The following is a 12,813-nucleotide window of genomic DNA, read 5'->3' on the forward strand; positions in this document are numbered from 1 at the left end:
ATATTTTACTTAGAGGCAAGAATTGTCTAATTTCAATTGTGCAAGACATGTGCCTTACAGTTGTTTTTAGTTTAAAATTCAACAGATTTTGTAATAACTTTGTTAATAGCCGTATCAACAATATTACACTCAGTCTAGAGCAAAACAAAAGTGGCATACACAATATAAATCATGTCTTCACATGTTGCCTATATAACCACAAGTAGTTCTCTGAGGGTTCTGGAATCAGTTTGGTCCCTCCCTTGCCGACAAAACAAAGATGGTTGTTGGAGGGTGGGGATTAACACTGGAAGCAGATGGCTGTGGAGTATGCTTAAGGTTTTCCCATAGCTCTGCTCAGCCTCTATCAGCTGTAAAATAGTCTCATCTGTTTGGTGAGACCAGATGCATTGTCACCATCAGTGTCGGGGTAAGCACAGCACACAGATAATTCACCAAGGAGAGAAACTATGAATTACTGTGAACATGGGTTGGAGGGCATTGGCGATCCTGGGTTCGTGTTGAGGGTTTGCCTGAGAGAGTGAACTGTGGCTCCTCTTGTCTTATCTTCTCTAGTTTCTTCAATGCTTGTGGCTTCTTGAGACTTGTAACTCTCGGGTCTTCAAATGTTCCTGTGTTCCTTTTAAGTAAATAAAAAGTTCTTGTTTCTGAAGAATGACCATGGATATTGTCTAAATCTTTTAAGTGAACAAAATAGAGGTTTTGCATCTGTACATGAAGAGGAAGACAAACGACTATTGAAGAAGGGTATGAATGGAAGTTGGGGTTATAGAGCGTTTTAAACCTCAACTTTCCCCTGGTTAGCCATTTAAACTGGAAAATAAAGAGCTTTTATGAAGGCAATTCACAACTAAAGTTGGTTGGCAAAACTTCGAGACAAATAGAAATGAGTGGGTGCTGGCACCCTTTCACCTGCTTAGAGACTGAAGGAGGCAGCAGCTGCATTCTAAGGTCCAATCTGACACATGTAGCACTTCCTTTCCCTACTTGGTTTCCCATCATTGCTGGGATCTCCATCTTCCCTCCAAGGTCCTACCATGTGTTTCTTCCTTCAGTTGGGTCTTAAGGGACAGGAGACAGTGCTTTCCCCGTAGTCTGGCCACCCATGACTATACCACAACAGCTGCATGGCCGGAGAGGCAAGGCAATGGGGGAGGGCCGTGGTTTTGCCTGTTGTCTTGATCCACGCCTGTAAAACTCTTCTGGTATCTGTTTCTAAACCCATACAGTCAACTTCCCTTTTGTGAGACGGTGACAGTGAGACTGTCCTTAAGGTTTCTTAAACTTTTTGCTGACCTCTGAAAAATGAAAAGAAGTACTTGGTACCTTGTGTATCTGGTGTGTTTGTATATTCACATGTGTGTGTCTGGAAATGCAGGTGAATCGTGGACAATATCCAGGTAGTAAAATCAAACAATACATCCTAACTACTTTGTTCATCCTTTCTAACTACTCTTAAGATCAAATCATTGGAAAGGTCTTAAAAAGAGTAGTGCATTCGAGGACTCCTAATTTTTGTCCAAGACTAAATACCACAAATGTTTACCAGGATTTTGTAGTGCCCAATTATCTGGCCACACTTTCTTATATGATATTGTTTTCCCTTTCTCTGTTCCCCAGAGAGAGAGACTTTTGGTACAGCAACATGTGATTATCTACTATCCTCAATCCCTGAACTTCCCTGAACCCCTACCCCTGGTCCTCATGCCTCTTCAATACATCAATCATAGTCATTCCTTTCAGATGTAGCCCAAATTATGTGGCTTCTTCCATAGGCCCAGTCTATACGCCTTTAAACCTTACTCTTTCTTATATTACTTTGGACCATATAGACCCATACAATTATGTGTGTGTGTGTGTGTGTGTGTGTGTGTTAAGTAGGTGTAAATTTTGTCTTCCCAAATAAATCAATAGATTTTTGTGTGGTAAGCTAAACTGAAGTTTGCACTTACTCTGGAGATGATCCAAGAGATTAAAGCAGTGAGGCAAATTCATTTATTCCACATTTTTGACCTTCTAATGGGTGATTCAGCTGTGTCTAAGTAACTTTTGCACATGTTAAAAACATTCACTGTAAAACATAGATTAAAAAAAAACCATTTGAAATAATTGCATTTTTTTGATATGTCTGATTACTTTTTGGAAAGTTAAAAAATATTAACTCGAAATAAATAGATGGTATTATTAATGCAGATAAAAAATGAGCCAATAACAGAATGACAATAACAGTTAATTTACTCCTCTTTTTGATATAAGGTTGATACAGAGACTTATGCTTTTTGCTATTTAATTAGCTTGAGAGTGCTGTGCAATCAATTTAGTTCTCTGTGACATGAACTTAAAATACGTATTTTTAATGAGTGGGGAAAATATTAAGGATATGCTCAAGATGAATTGAAAATGCAAATGATAGAAAAGTGGAAAGAATACTGAGATTCTGAAACTAGATCATTTATAGCAGTTTACTTCAAATAACAACACACTGTGCAAAACAGTTTACTTCACCTCTCTTCCTAATTTTGCCGAAGTTTAAGTATATGGTATATGTTTTACAATAGCATTCCTTTGAATGAGAGAATTTGATAAAAATGATTAAAAACAAGGAAAAGGACCTCTGTGAAAGATTAGCTGATCACAATGAAATCAAAGAGTGTTAGTTTATTTTGTATGGTATTATTTTTTGTGTGTGTTTGCCCTCACCCTTCAGTATTCAGTGACTTAGGTAAGAATAAACTCTCTTAGAACTCATTTTGATAAAAGTCTCAACTTCCATGATCCTTCAAGTGAAATGGGAAAACAGCATGACTTTCATGTTGGTTTAGGAAACACTTCACTGTAGAAAACTTTGTATCCATTCTGTGAACCTCAGGACCCGGGCATACACTCCTGGACGATTAGGCAGTCCACACTGGTATCCAAATGATGTCACACCAGCCAGGAACCACCTGTTGTTTTCTTGGCACATTAATGGTCCTCCTGAATCCCCCTAAAGAGAAAATTGCAAAAGAAAATTGTAGATGTGTTGTCAACTGGCATAAACATCTAAGGTTATTTTTTAGCATCAATTCAAAACTAAAGAGCAAAATATGATTTAATTGCAAGTCATTTGTATATCTCTTCACCAGCACTCTCCATTAAGAATGAGAACTTTTGGCTGCTCAGAAAGGACACAGAGAAACTCTTGACAACTAAAACATAATTTGCATGTAACTCTTCATAAAGCACTTTTATAGCAAAACTTTCCTTACTTTCATTATGGCATTTTGATAGGCATTAAGAAATTCTCTAAGGCACAACTAAGAGAAGAATTCCAACCAAAATATATACTAAAAGCTGATAATTTTATTAAAAGAGGTATGATATGGTTCCACTCTTATGTGGAATTTAATAAACAAGAGATGAACATAAGGGAGAAAAAAAGAGAGGCAAACCATAAAACAGACTCAACTACAGAGAACTGAGGGTTGCTGGAGGGGAGCTTAGTGGGGGCATGGGGATTAAGGGTGATGGGGATTAAGGAGGGCATTTGTTGTGATGAGCACTGGGTGTTGTATGGAAGTGATGAATCACTAGATTCTAATCCTGAACTAATATCACACTATATGTTAACCAAACGGAGTTTAAATAAAAACTTGAAACAAAAAATGGAACAAAAAGAAGTATGTTCTAAGAACTGGGAGAGGCTTTGCAGAAAAGACACTTATTCCACGCTGTGTGTTAAAGAAATTAAAAACTCCCACAGAAAGTTGATTTCAGTTTTTTTAGGTAGCATTAACTTTTTGTCATTAGACAATCATATTTGAAAAAAATCTTAACATTTCAATGGGAATAGGTATGTCAAGGATATAAATTATGGTAAGCACACGTATTTTCACAGATTTTAACTGATGAATAATTATTTAATTTTTGAAAATATTAATTATAACAGCTTCTGCTAGAGTTAATTTCATATATTTCATTTGCTTGAGTATTTGTATGTAATGCAAAAGAACATAACGCAAATTTATCATACCATTACTTAATAATGGCATTGGCAGATATTTCTCTTACAGTTATTGTGCAAAATTTTCAATCTTTTTTTTATATTTATGAAGGAATTTCAAGTCTTGTGTACTTTGGTTGCAATCCCTGGTACAATAGAATATTTCAACCTGAGTTTGTGTTGAAAAATATCCTGAGAGACTTTTTGTCTTGATTCTTTATTATCTTTGGGACCATGTTTAAGGGGAAAAAATGTGGTGTATAAAAGTACCTTTTCTTGCTTGGGTACAGAGGAAAAGAAATTGCACTGGCAACATAGGTTACCTCTTTTCTAAATGTAACAAATGTGTTTGAAGGCAGGGAATGTGATTTTTATTTCTATATCCTAAACCCATAATTTATAATTTGGGTCCAGAATTATTTATGAGATGGTTAAGGATAACATCCTTAATATCCTTAATACAGACTCAGAGATTATTAAAAATAAACCTCAACTGTTTGGGTATTTTGAAAAGAAGCCCTTTGGTTAAAAAAAAAAAATAGAATCTAGACATTGACTCCATGAACAGGTTGTTAAGTTGCCCAACATGTGTTGGATCATTTGCAGATATTCAAACAATCCACAGGGAGGCTTGATGCCCAACAGTTGGGTTGTCTGTATGGCTGGAGACCTATTACACATGGGACTGACACTTCACTCATCTAACTCTACCATTTCAGTTCTGTTACATAACTTCATGCCTTAATTTGCTGATTTGTTCAAGGAAGACTTTCTCTTCTTCCACCATCTCAGAGATGGTGGAAGTGTGGACTTCAAAAATATAAGTGAATGTCCAGACCATGAAGTATCAACCTAAAATTTATGTTGTCATACCAGTGGTTTTAGTATGCTAAAACACATATTACTGGGTCCCAGGGTTAGAGTTGCTGACTCATCAGGTCTTTGCTGGGGCCTGAGAATTTGTTCCTAGAATAGGTTCTTAGGTGCTGCTGAGCTGCTGGGCTGGAGGCCATCTTGGAACACCACTGGAATAGAACAAAGGTCTACATAGCTAGCAAAATGAGTTTGCTTTTTGTGTAGTTCACTTTGTCCTATATAGAGGGGACTTCTACAGCCACTTGTGAGGCCTCAAAATCTGGATAACCACCCCACACATGCAAGCTTTTGGCAAGCCAGAAGATATTTAAGAATGTATGAATGCTGGGGCGCCTGGGTGGCTCAGTGGGTTAAGCCTCTGCCTTCGGCTCAAGTCATGATCCCAGGATGCTGGGATTGAGCCCCGCATCAGGCTCTCTGCTCAGCAGGGAGCCTGCTTCCCCCTCTCTCTCTGCCTGCCTCTCTGCCTAATTGTGATCTCTATCTGTCAAATAAATAAAATCTTTAAAAAAAAAAAAAGAATGTATGAATAACTAATAAGGCCAATCCTTTGCCACCGTAAAGGGAAAAATAATGTTTCAAAAGAGCTCATTCAACTGATGTATCAGTTGTAGCATATCCATAATTTTAAAGATATTCTTATTTAATCAGCTAGTCCTTTTGTATAAAATAGTATTAAAGATGAACAAAGATCATGTGACCCTCTATACTATGGATCACTCAATCATGATAACATATTACATCAGATCCTGCCCTGTGTGGAGATGTTCCTACTTGCGAATGAATAACATACTTAGTCTAGAAATTAGACCCAAACATAAGATTTGAGAGATCTGGCACGAGTGACTGGCTTAATGTAACTCTAATACCAGTAGCATTCATGGTCATATTTTCTACCTCGTGCATGAGGCACCTGCCACACAACCCCCATTAACTGTAATTGAAGTTGTACAGCTGATTTCCCTCCTGAACAATAATTCTATAAATCTTCCTCTAAGTGGCAATATATATTACCTTTAGCATGCTTTTCATTTTAAAAGGAACGTTTAAGATCCAGAGATAAATTTTAAGCAAGAAGAAAGCTATCTTATTTGTCTTGAATTTGAAAATGTTCAACAATACAGAATAGATGAAAAACTAGGCTGAAAGTTTAACAGGATTTGAGACACTGATTTAACTAGAGCATACATATAAAGATTCATCTGGTTAAGTGTCTGTTAAAAAATTCTTGTATGAAGTCGAATTACGTTGACATAGATGTTAGTATATATAACAAGTTATCTGCATTTTAACAGTGAAAGATTTTCCCATGGTACAAATGGCTGTGTCCACATTTGTAAATTATTACTTTGTTCATTACTGCTATCAGGTTTAATCTAATCCAGCAGATGTTAAGGCATCAACATCTTATTAATTTTCAAATACAGAAAACATGCTAGAAGATTTATTTCTAAAGTCTCATAGGGAAAACTGTTAATATTTTCAGTGCTTATTTAAATGCCTTCTACGTATTACCTGATTTTTAAACCTCTAAATAAAACTTAAGTGACTTGCCCAAAGTCTCACCCATAAGTATTTAGGCAAGGGTAACATAAGAGTAGTCTGAGAGGGGTGCCTGGGTGACTCAGTCATTAAGCATCTGCCTTAGGCTCAGGTCACCATCCCAGGGTCCTGGGATGGAGCCCTGCATCGGGATCCCTGGTTGGCAGGAAGTCTGCTTCTTCCTTTCCCACTCCCCCTGCTTGTGTTCCTGCTCTCACTGGCTCTCTCTGTCAAATAAATAAAATCTTAAAATAATAATAATAATAAATAAGACTAGTCTGAGCCCAGAGTCTATGCTTTCGTGACTACTCCACACTGCACCTAAAAATGAACAATAATTCTAAGATTTGGCAGAATTTATCTTTTATTTGTTGACTGCATGTGGATTTCATGGCACTAATAGATGGCTACATTATTTCAAGTGATAACATGTTCTTATCTTCAGTGAGGGTAATTTGTGAGTAGGAGTTTTCTCTGGTGATCATGTAAGTCAAAAACTCCTGATACATCAGATATATTGCCATGTTGACATTCAGTGAAATCATGTGATTACATCTCTAAAATGAAATAGAAATGATAAGATGAAAATCCTAGTGTAGGGGCTCCAGGTCCAGATTTATGCCAGGCTGTTGAGTAAGTTCTAGTTTTTAACTTTCCTACAAGTGGTTAGTTACAAACGGGTTCTAACCAAGGTATCCAGGTTGGTTTTATGCAGAAAATTATTTCTTATCCCTGAACCCATGCCCCAGACTCAAAACCAGGGTTGAAAATTGGAAGCCAATAGGTGAAATTGGCCTTCCGACTCCCTTTTTTGTGTTTTGTTTGAAATCTGTATAGGGTTTTAAAGAATTAGAATTAGATTTAGCCAAGTTCAACAGTGGGTCAGCACTACATAACTTACCTGACTCTCTCACACAGTCATATTTTATGCCTCAGCTCTAAAGCTATCTGATCTTAGTATTTCTCCTTAAAAATGAGTTTTCTTTCTAATGCTCACATCCACCCTAGGAATATTATGTAAGTAGGCCACAAATATTTTAAAAAGTCACAGTTTGGTAAAAGAAGAAATGAAGTTAAAAGCCTGATGATTTTTTTACTCCCAAATCATTGCAAAGCCACAAAATCATTATAGAGCAATGCTTTCTGGAAATGTAGAGTGAACAGTTTTACATACTTACCCGACAAGAATCTATTCCTCCTTCTTCATAACCTGCACAGACCATATTTTCTGTAATGTTATATTCTGGCATCTGTTGTTGGCATTTCTCATTTGATAGAAGAGGGACATTGGCTTCTTGCAATATGTTTGCAGTAGGGCCTGTTCAAAATGGAAATACGACCCGCCAGTCAGAAGGGATCAACGTGCATCCCTGAATGAGCCGCCATCGGTCTTATTTATTTCAACAGTTCACTCTCATTATCGAGTACTGTGTGCATAGATAGTGAAACTAAATGCTGAACCTTAGTATTTTTAAAGCACATAATAAAGCCCATCTGTGGATTTTGCCAAATGGATAACAGAAAAGCACTCCTTTTGTTTCCAAGGGCTAACGGGAATTGGGGATTGGACTAGACAGGCTTTAGGAATTTGCAGTAATTTTAAATGGTTACGGTATTGCTCATGGGGAAAAATAGCCCACCAACACGAGGAGTTTCATTTATGGAAATTAGCAATGACTCTGAAATCCAGGAGGCTTTTCATTTGACACCTGAAGAGGTGCTCCCTGATAATGGCATTCAGCAACTTTGTGAGACTCTGTGAATGAGCAGGTGCACACGGAACAGAAGACAAAGCTCAGCTGAACTGTGCCCTGGTCTAAGGGCAATCAGCTTGTCATCCACACCCAGTTGAAGAGAAAGGAGGCATTCTGTAACAGGGTGTACTCCCACGCTTTTCACAAAATGACTCATCTACTGCAAGCATGACTCTGTTTACTGAAATACTCATTCCAAGGGGGATCTGAAGCCCGCAGGTGTCTAGTGCCTCAGAAAAGACACCTGAGAAGCACTTTCTAATAATTAGCAATTCTATGTGTTTCCACAAGAGAGGCAGAAAGTTGATGATAACTTAGTGCATATGACAGCCAGTGTTATTGTAAAACTGTAGTGACTTCATTTCCACCCAAGTTTTAATCCACACACTAAACAGGAAAAAAGTTGTGTGTGTGTGTGTGTGTACATGGACATGTGTGTATGCATATAAGGTGCAAAGCAGTATATGTAAAATTCAGTGCTGTGTTGGCCAACGTCTAATATAGGTTTTCAAGGAAAAAAATCCCAATACGTATCATTTGCGTGATGTAAACACTCAAGGTATCAGCGTCACAGTGAACAGGAGTTGGGAGATGTGCACAAGTGGCAACTTCCGGCTGGTGCCAGTGACTCCAGCGGCTAATCACTGGATGACTTTGAAAGTTTGACATTGGACTTTAAAACGTGAAGATGGAGGAGGGAATTCAGCATCTCACTGTTACTCATTCTATGAAGACCAATGATGGGCTGGTAGACTCTAGTTTTTATTATAAGCTATTATAAAATCAAAACCCATTTTACTGCTCATCAAGGAATAAAAAAGATTGGATGGGTATACGATACAATTCTTTGGTAAAGAAAAATTTGAGCAGTGTTCTTATATTTAATATTTGTTTGTCCACAATTGCCATAAGGATAATTGAGAATACACACATTAAAAATACATAAAAATATCAATAAAGTTCTTTTAAGTTTCCTAACTGCCTTAATTTAACAGACTAATATCACTTCACTTCTTCCTAGTAAATGATGTATTCATGGTTTTCCTAGTTAATTATGATAATATACTCATAACAGTTGGGGCGGGGGGGATCTGGGTTTTACACAGTTAAGTAGCTGGAAATCATAAGACAAAGTTCATAAAATTCGTTAAAATTTCCATCGCCCAGGAAGTATGTAAACATGATCTGACCATTTATTCCTAAATGAAATTGATCTCAGACACTGATTTTCCTTGACTCCAGACCACTCTTAGAGACCCTTCTTAAGTCAATTAAATGCATATCTTTAGTAACAATAAGTAATGTGAGCCAAGTTTACTGAGTTCCAAAAGAAATACCCATTTCCTATGGAATAAAGAGCCTTAAATTTTGTTAGGGGATAATTTGTTTTTGAAGAGTCTACATTGTGGCCATAAATGTCTTTTAATTGAAGTCAGATAGAGAAAATATCTATCTAGGAATCATTCTTACTCTTTAGATTTCAAATTTAATAAATCATGGCATATTTCAAGCAGAGGAAATAAAAGAAGATACTGCCTTTGACTTCAATACATTTTATGGAGAGCAGTCATGAGGTATTTCAGTGACATAATGCAATTGCCATGGAGAAACCCTGTTGAAATCATCAGGCAAAGACTTGACTTAGAATGTCACCCTTTTTTTTACAAGGAAGACGGGTATTATTCTTGTTGGTTTTTAAAAAAAATATTAATTGATTTATTTTTAAGAATATTTTAAATATTTATGTATTTCAACTTAATATTTTAAAATATTTTAGTATTTTAACTTATTTTTAATATTTATGTATTTTTTTAAATTTTATTATGTTCAGTTAATAAAAAGGAAGTTTTAATTGTGAATGTTTTGCTTCTGGTAGCTGACCTTTCCACAAAATTCTGTGGCTTTTCATCTTATGTAATAAAGATTTTTTAAATATCTTGGCCATGATCTATTGCGACTCTAGAGGCCTGGTTCTCCCACCAGACTATATAGTGCCTTTCCTTTTTGCTTAATTTTTAATGGGTAGTCAAAATTCTGCCCTAGATGGAATAACTTCTATCAGTCAGTCACTGACTTCTATTCCTTCTATCAGGAATTCTGAAACCAACATGCCTTGTAGTTACATTAAGAGAGAACAGAGTACTAGATTTTGTAAAAAAAAAAAAAAAAAAAATTACGTTTGGTTAGTTTTAATATGCATTTTTTATGTGTTTGGAAAACATACTGTTAAATAATGCTAACCGCTGAATTTATAGTCTTTACTGTAAGATTTGTGCCACATCTGAGTAGGCTCACTCAGCATGGTGAAGTTAAAGGGGATTCCCTTCTCATTTTTTAGGGAATGGGAGTGTAAGGACTTTATGTGATAAAGATAGTTTTACTGATTTGAAAAATGTAACAGGTAATAATTTGGCTTTTGATCAAACTTTATCCAGATGCTTTACAAAAATAAATTTTGTAATGTTTGTAATATTCACTTAAACAGATATATCTTTTCTCTTTATCATAGTAATTTTCATAATACCAAAATCAGGTGCGAAGTTTGGGGGATGCTTGAACTCTCCTCCAATAAGGAGTATAGCATATGAATTTAAGTCAGACAGTGCTTTTAAGAGCTATTGCAAAAGATGTTGAAAATATTCACAGGATAGTGCAATAGCATCCTTCTTATAAGTAGGCATTTTCCTTTTATTGAGTCTGATGATTTACCTTGATGTATAATCCTCCCCCAGCCAGCAATGGAACAAATTCTTCCTGGAGGAAAAACCTGATTTTCTTCTGGTAAACAAATAGGTTGTATATAATCTGGAAAAACAAAACACAAACAGACAAACACCATTTCTAACAAGTTTTAAAAATCAATTATTTTCAACATTTTATCTAAAACACTTGTATTTCTGTTTTATGCTGCTTGAACATTTTTTAGACATCAGTCTCAGAGGAAAGAAGCATCTCAGGGCAGTACTTTTTGACAATGGACTAGGTAACCCCGGTGGTCTTTTGGGATCCTTTTCTACATTGTCTCCTAATTACACTTTAAGAATGTAAACAATGTCTTAGTTTTAGAGTTGATCATTTTTATTTGATTTTAAGTAATCATGCTATTTACCGTGTCAGCTGTGTGAAAATCTTGGGAAGGCTGTTCTTCAGGGCCAATTAAAAGACACTCGAACAAATGTTCTGAAGATTTTTTGATTTTCCTCAATTATCTCCACATTAAAAAAGCTTTTAGGTGATTGTTTTACAGTGCACTTATGGAAGCATCGGCATTGGTCACTGACTTTTAAAGCCTTTCTCCAACAATTTACAAGCTGCCTGCCATTTATTAAGCGCCCACTACACTTAAGACCCAGGGCAGACACAAAAATGAGTAAGATAGGGTGCTTACCCTCAAGGATTAGGCTACCTAATTAATCCAGTAATAGTCTGCCTTTGATAAGTGCTCTAAGACATGTGTACACCAAATTCCATGAGAACCCAGAAATGGCAGCATTTTATCCTCACCAGGGGTTGGAAGTCTTCGGAGTAAAGGATGGAGTTGGGTAGAGCCCTTCAGGATAACGTTCACTCCATTAGGTGATTTCTTGCACATCACCTAGGTATTTGGAGAAAGTCTTCCAACTGCCATTCTATTAATATTATTGAATTGCCTTTAAAAACTTCATTCTAGAGTATATGCTCTTCTCTCAGTTTGTCCTATTCTGCCCTTTGTGGTAGATGGACCTGGCTTTCTTCCACATGAGAAATACAGAAGGCATGCATTGGAACATGACTTATTTTCTCTATGCTGCTCCTTTGAGTTCACTATTTACAGGGGGCTCAGAATATTTTATTCTGCTGGCCAACTTTCTAGAATGTTGTATTCAAACACTTGATGAAGATAATTGAATATGTTTTGCTCCATTCCCCAATTCCACTTAAATTATAATGATTTCTATAACAAATTATCCAACCTTCATGGATTATTAATTTGTTGGTACTGATAATACTTCAAATCTAATTTTGAATTGATTTCACCAGATGGGATGACTAAAACTGATGTCTTTTACCTGTGTAATTCACTTTAAATTCAAGGTGCATCATGGCGAGGTCACTGTCCTTTGTCCGTTTATTATAATGAGGGTTTATGACGATTTGATCTATAAATCGAGTTACTATTTGAGGAGAAGTCAGATTTGATGTCATATGCAGGCCTAGGACTGCTTCCCACTTGGATGGCTCTAAATTCCTCCTGAAGATAATGAAAAAGATGTGTAAGAAACCCTCCATCCACCATTGTTACCTTTTTTAAAAAATATTTTATTTATTTATTTTACAGAGAGAGAGATCACAAGTAGGCAGAGAGGCAGGCAGAGGCGGGGGGGGTTGGGGACAGGCTCTCTGCTCAGCAGAGAGCAGAGAGCCCCAGGCGGGGCTTGATCCCAGGACCCTGAGACCACGACCCAAGCCGAAGGCAGAGGCTTAACCCACTGAGACACCCAGGTGCCCCCACCATTGTTACTTTCTAAAGATGCTGCTCATAGTAGATATTCCAGAACTATGTGTGCCCATCCTAAAATATTCTTGAATTTCTCTGAATGATTCTTCTTTAAAAACATTTCCTTTAATTTTTTATTCTTCTGGTTAGATCACAGAAAGAACCCTAACTAGTGCTCATTT

At 36.6% G+C, this 12,813-nt stretch overlaps 1 protein-coding gene across 1 annotated transcript in view; it reads right to left on the bottom strand.

Annotated features, from left to right (window-relative positions):
- Positions 1 to 2,830: 2,830 nt before the first annotated feature.
- TMPRSS15 (transmembrane serine protease 15) overlaps positions 2,831 to 12,813 on the bottom strand; it is a 116,775-nt gene continuing 106,792 nt past the window's right edge. The window contains exons 23-26 of the mRNA XM_059388380.1: positions 12,204 to 12,385; positions 10,864 to 10,959; positions 7,579 to 7,718; positions 2,831 to 2,986 (exon numbers count right to left, since the gene is read on the bottom strand). Of these exons, the coding sequence (XP_059244363.1) occupies positions 2,831 to 2,986; positions 7,579 to 7,718; positions 10,864 to 10,959; positions 12,204 to 12,385 (574 nt within the window). The remainder of the gene's footprint in view (positions 2,987 to 7,578; positions 7,719 to 10,863; positions 10,960 to 12,203; positions 12,386 to 12,813) is intronic.

This window comes from Mustela nigripes, chromosome 2, assembly GCF_022355385.1.
Source record: "Mustela nigripes isolate SB6536 chromosome 2, MUSNIG.SB6536, whole genome shotgun sequence".
NCBI lineage: Eukaryota > Metazoa > Chordata > Mammalia > Carnivora > Mustelidae > Mustela > Mustela nigripes.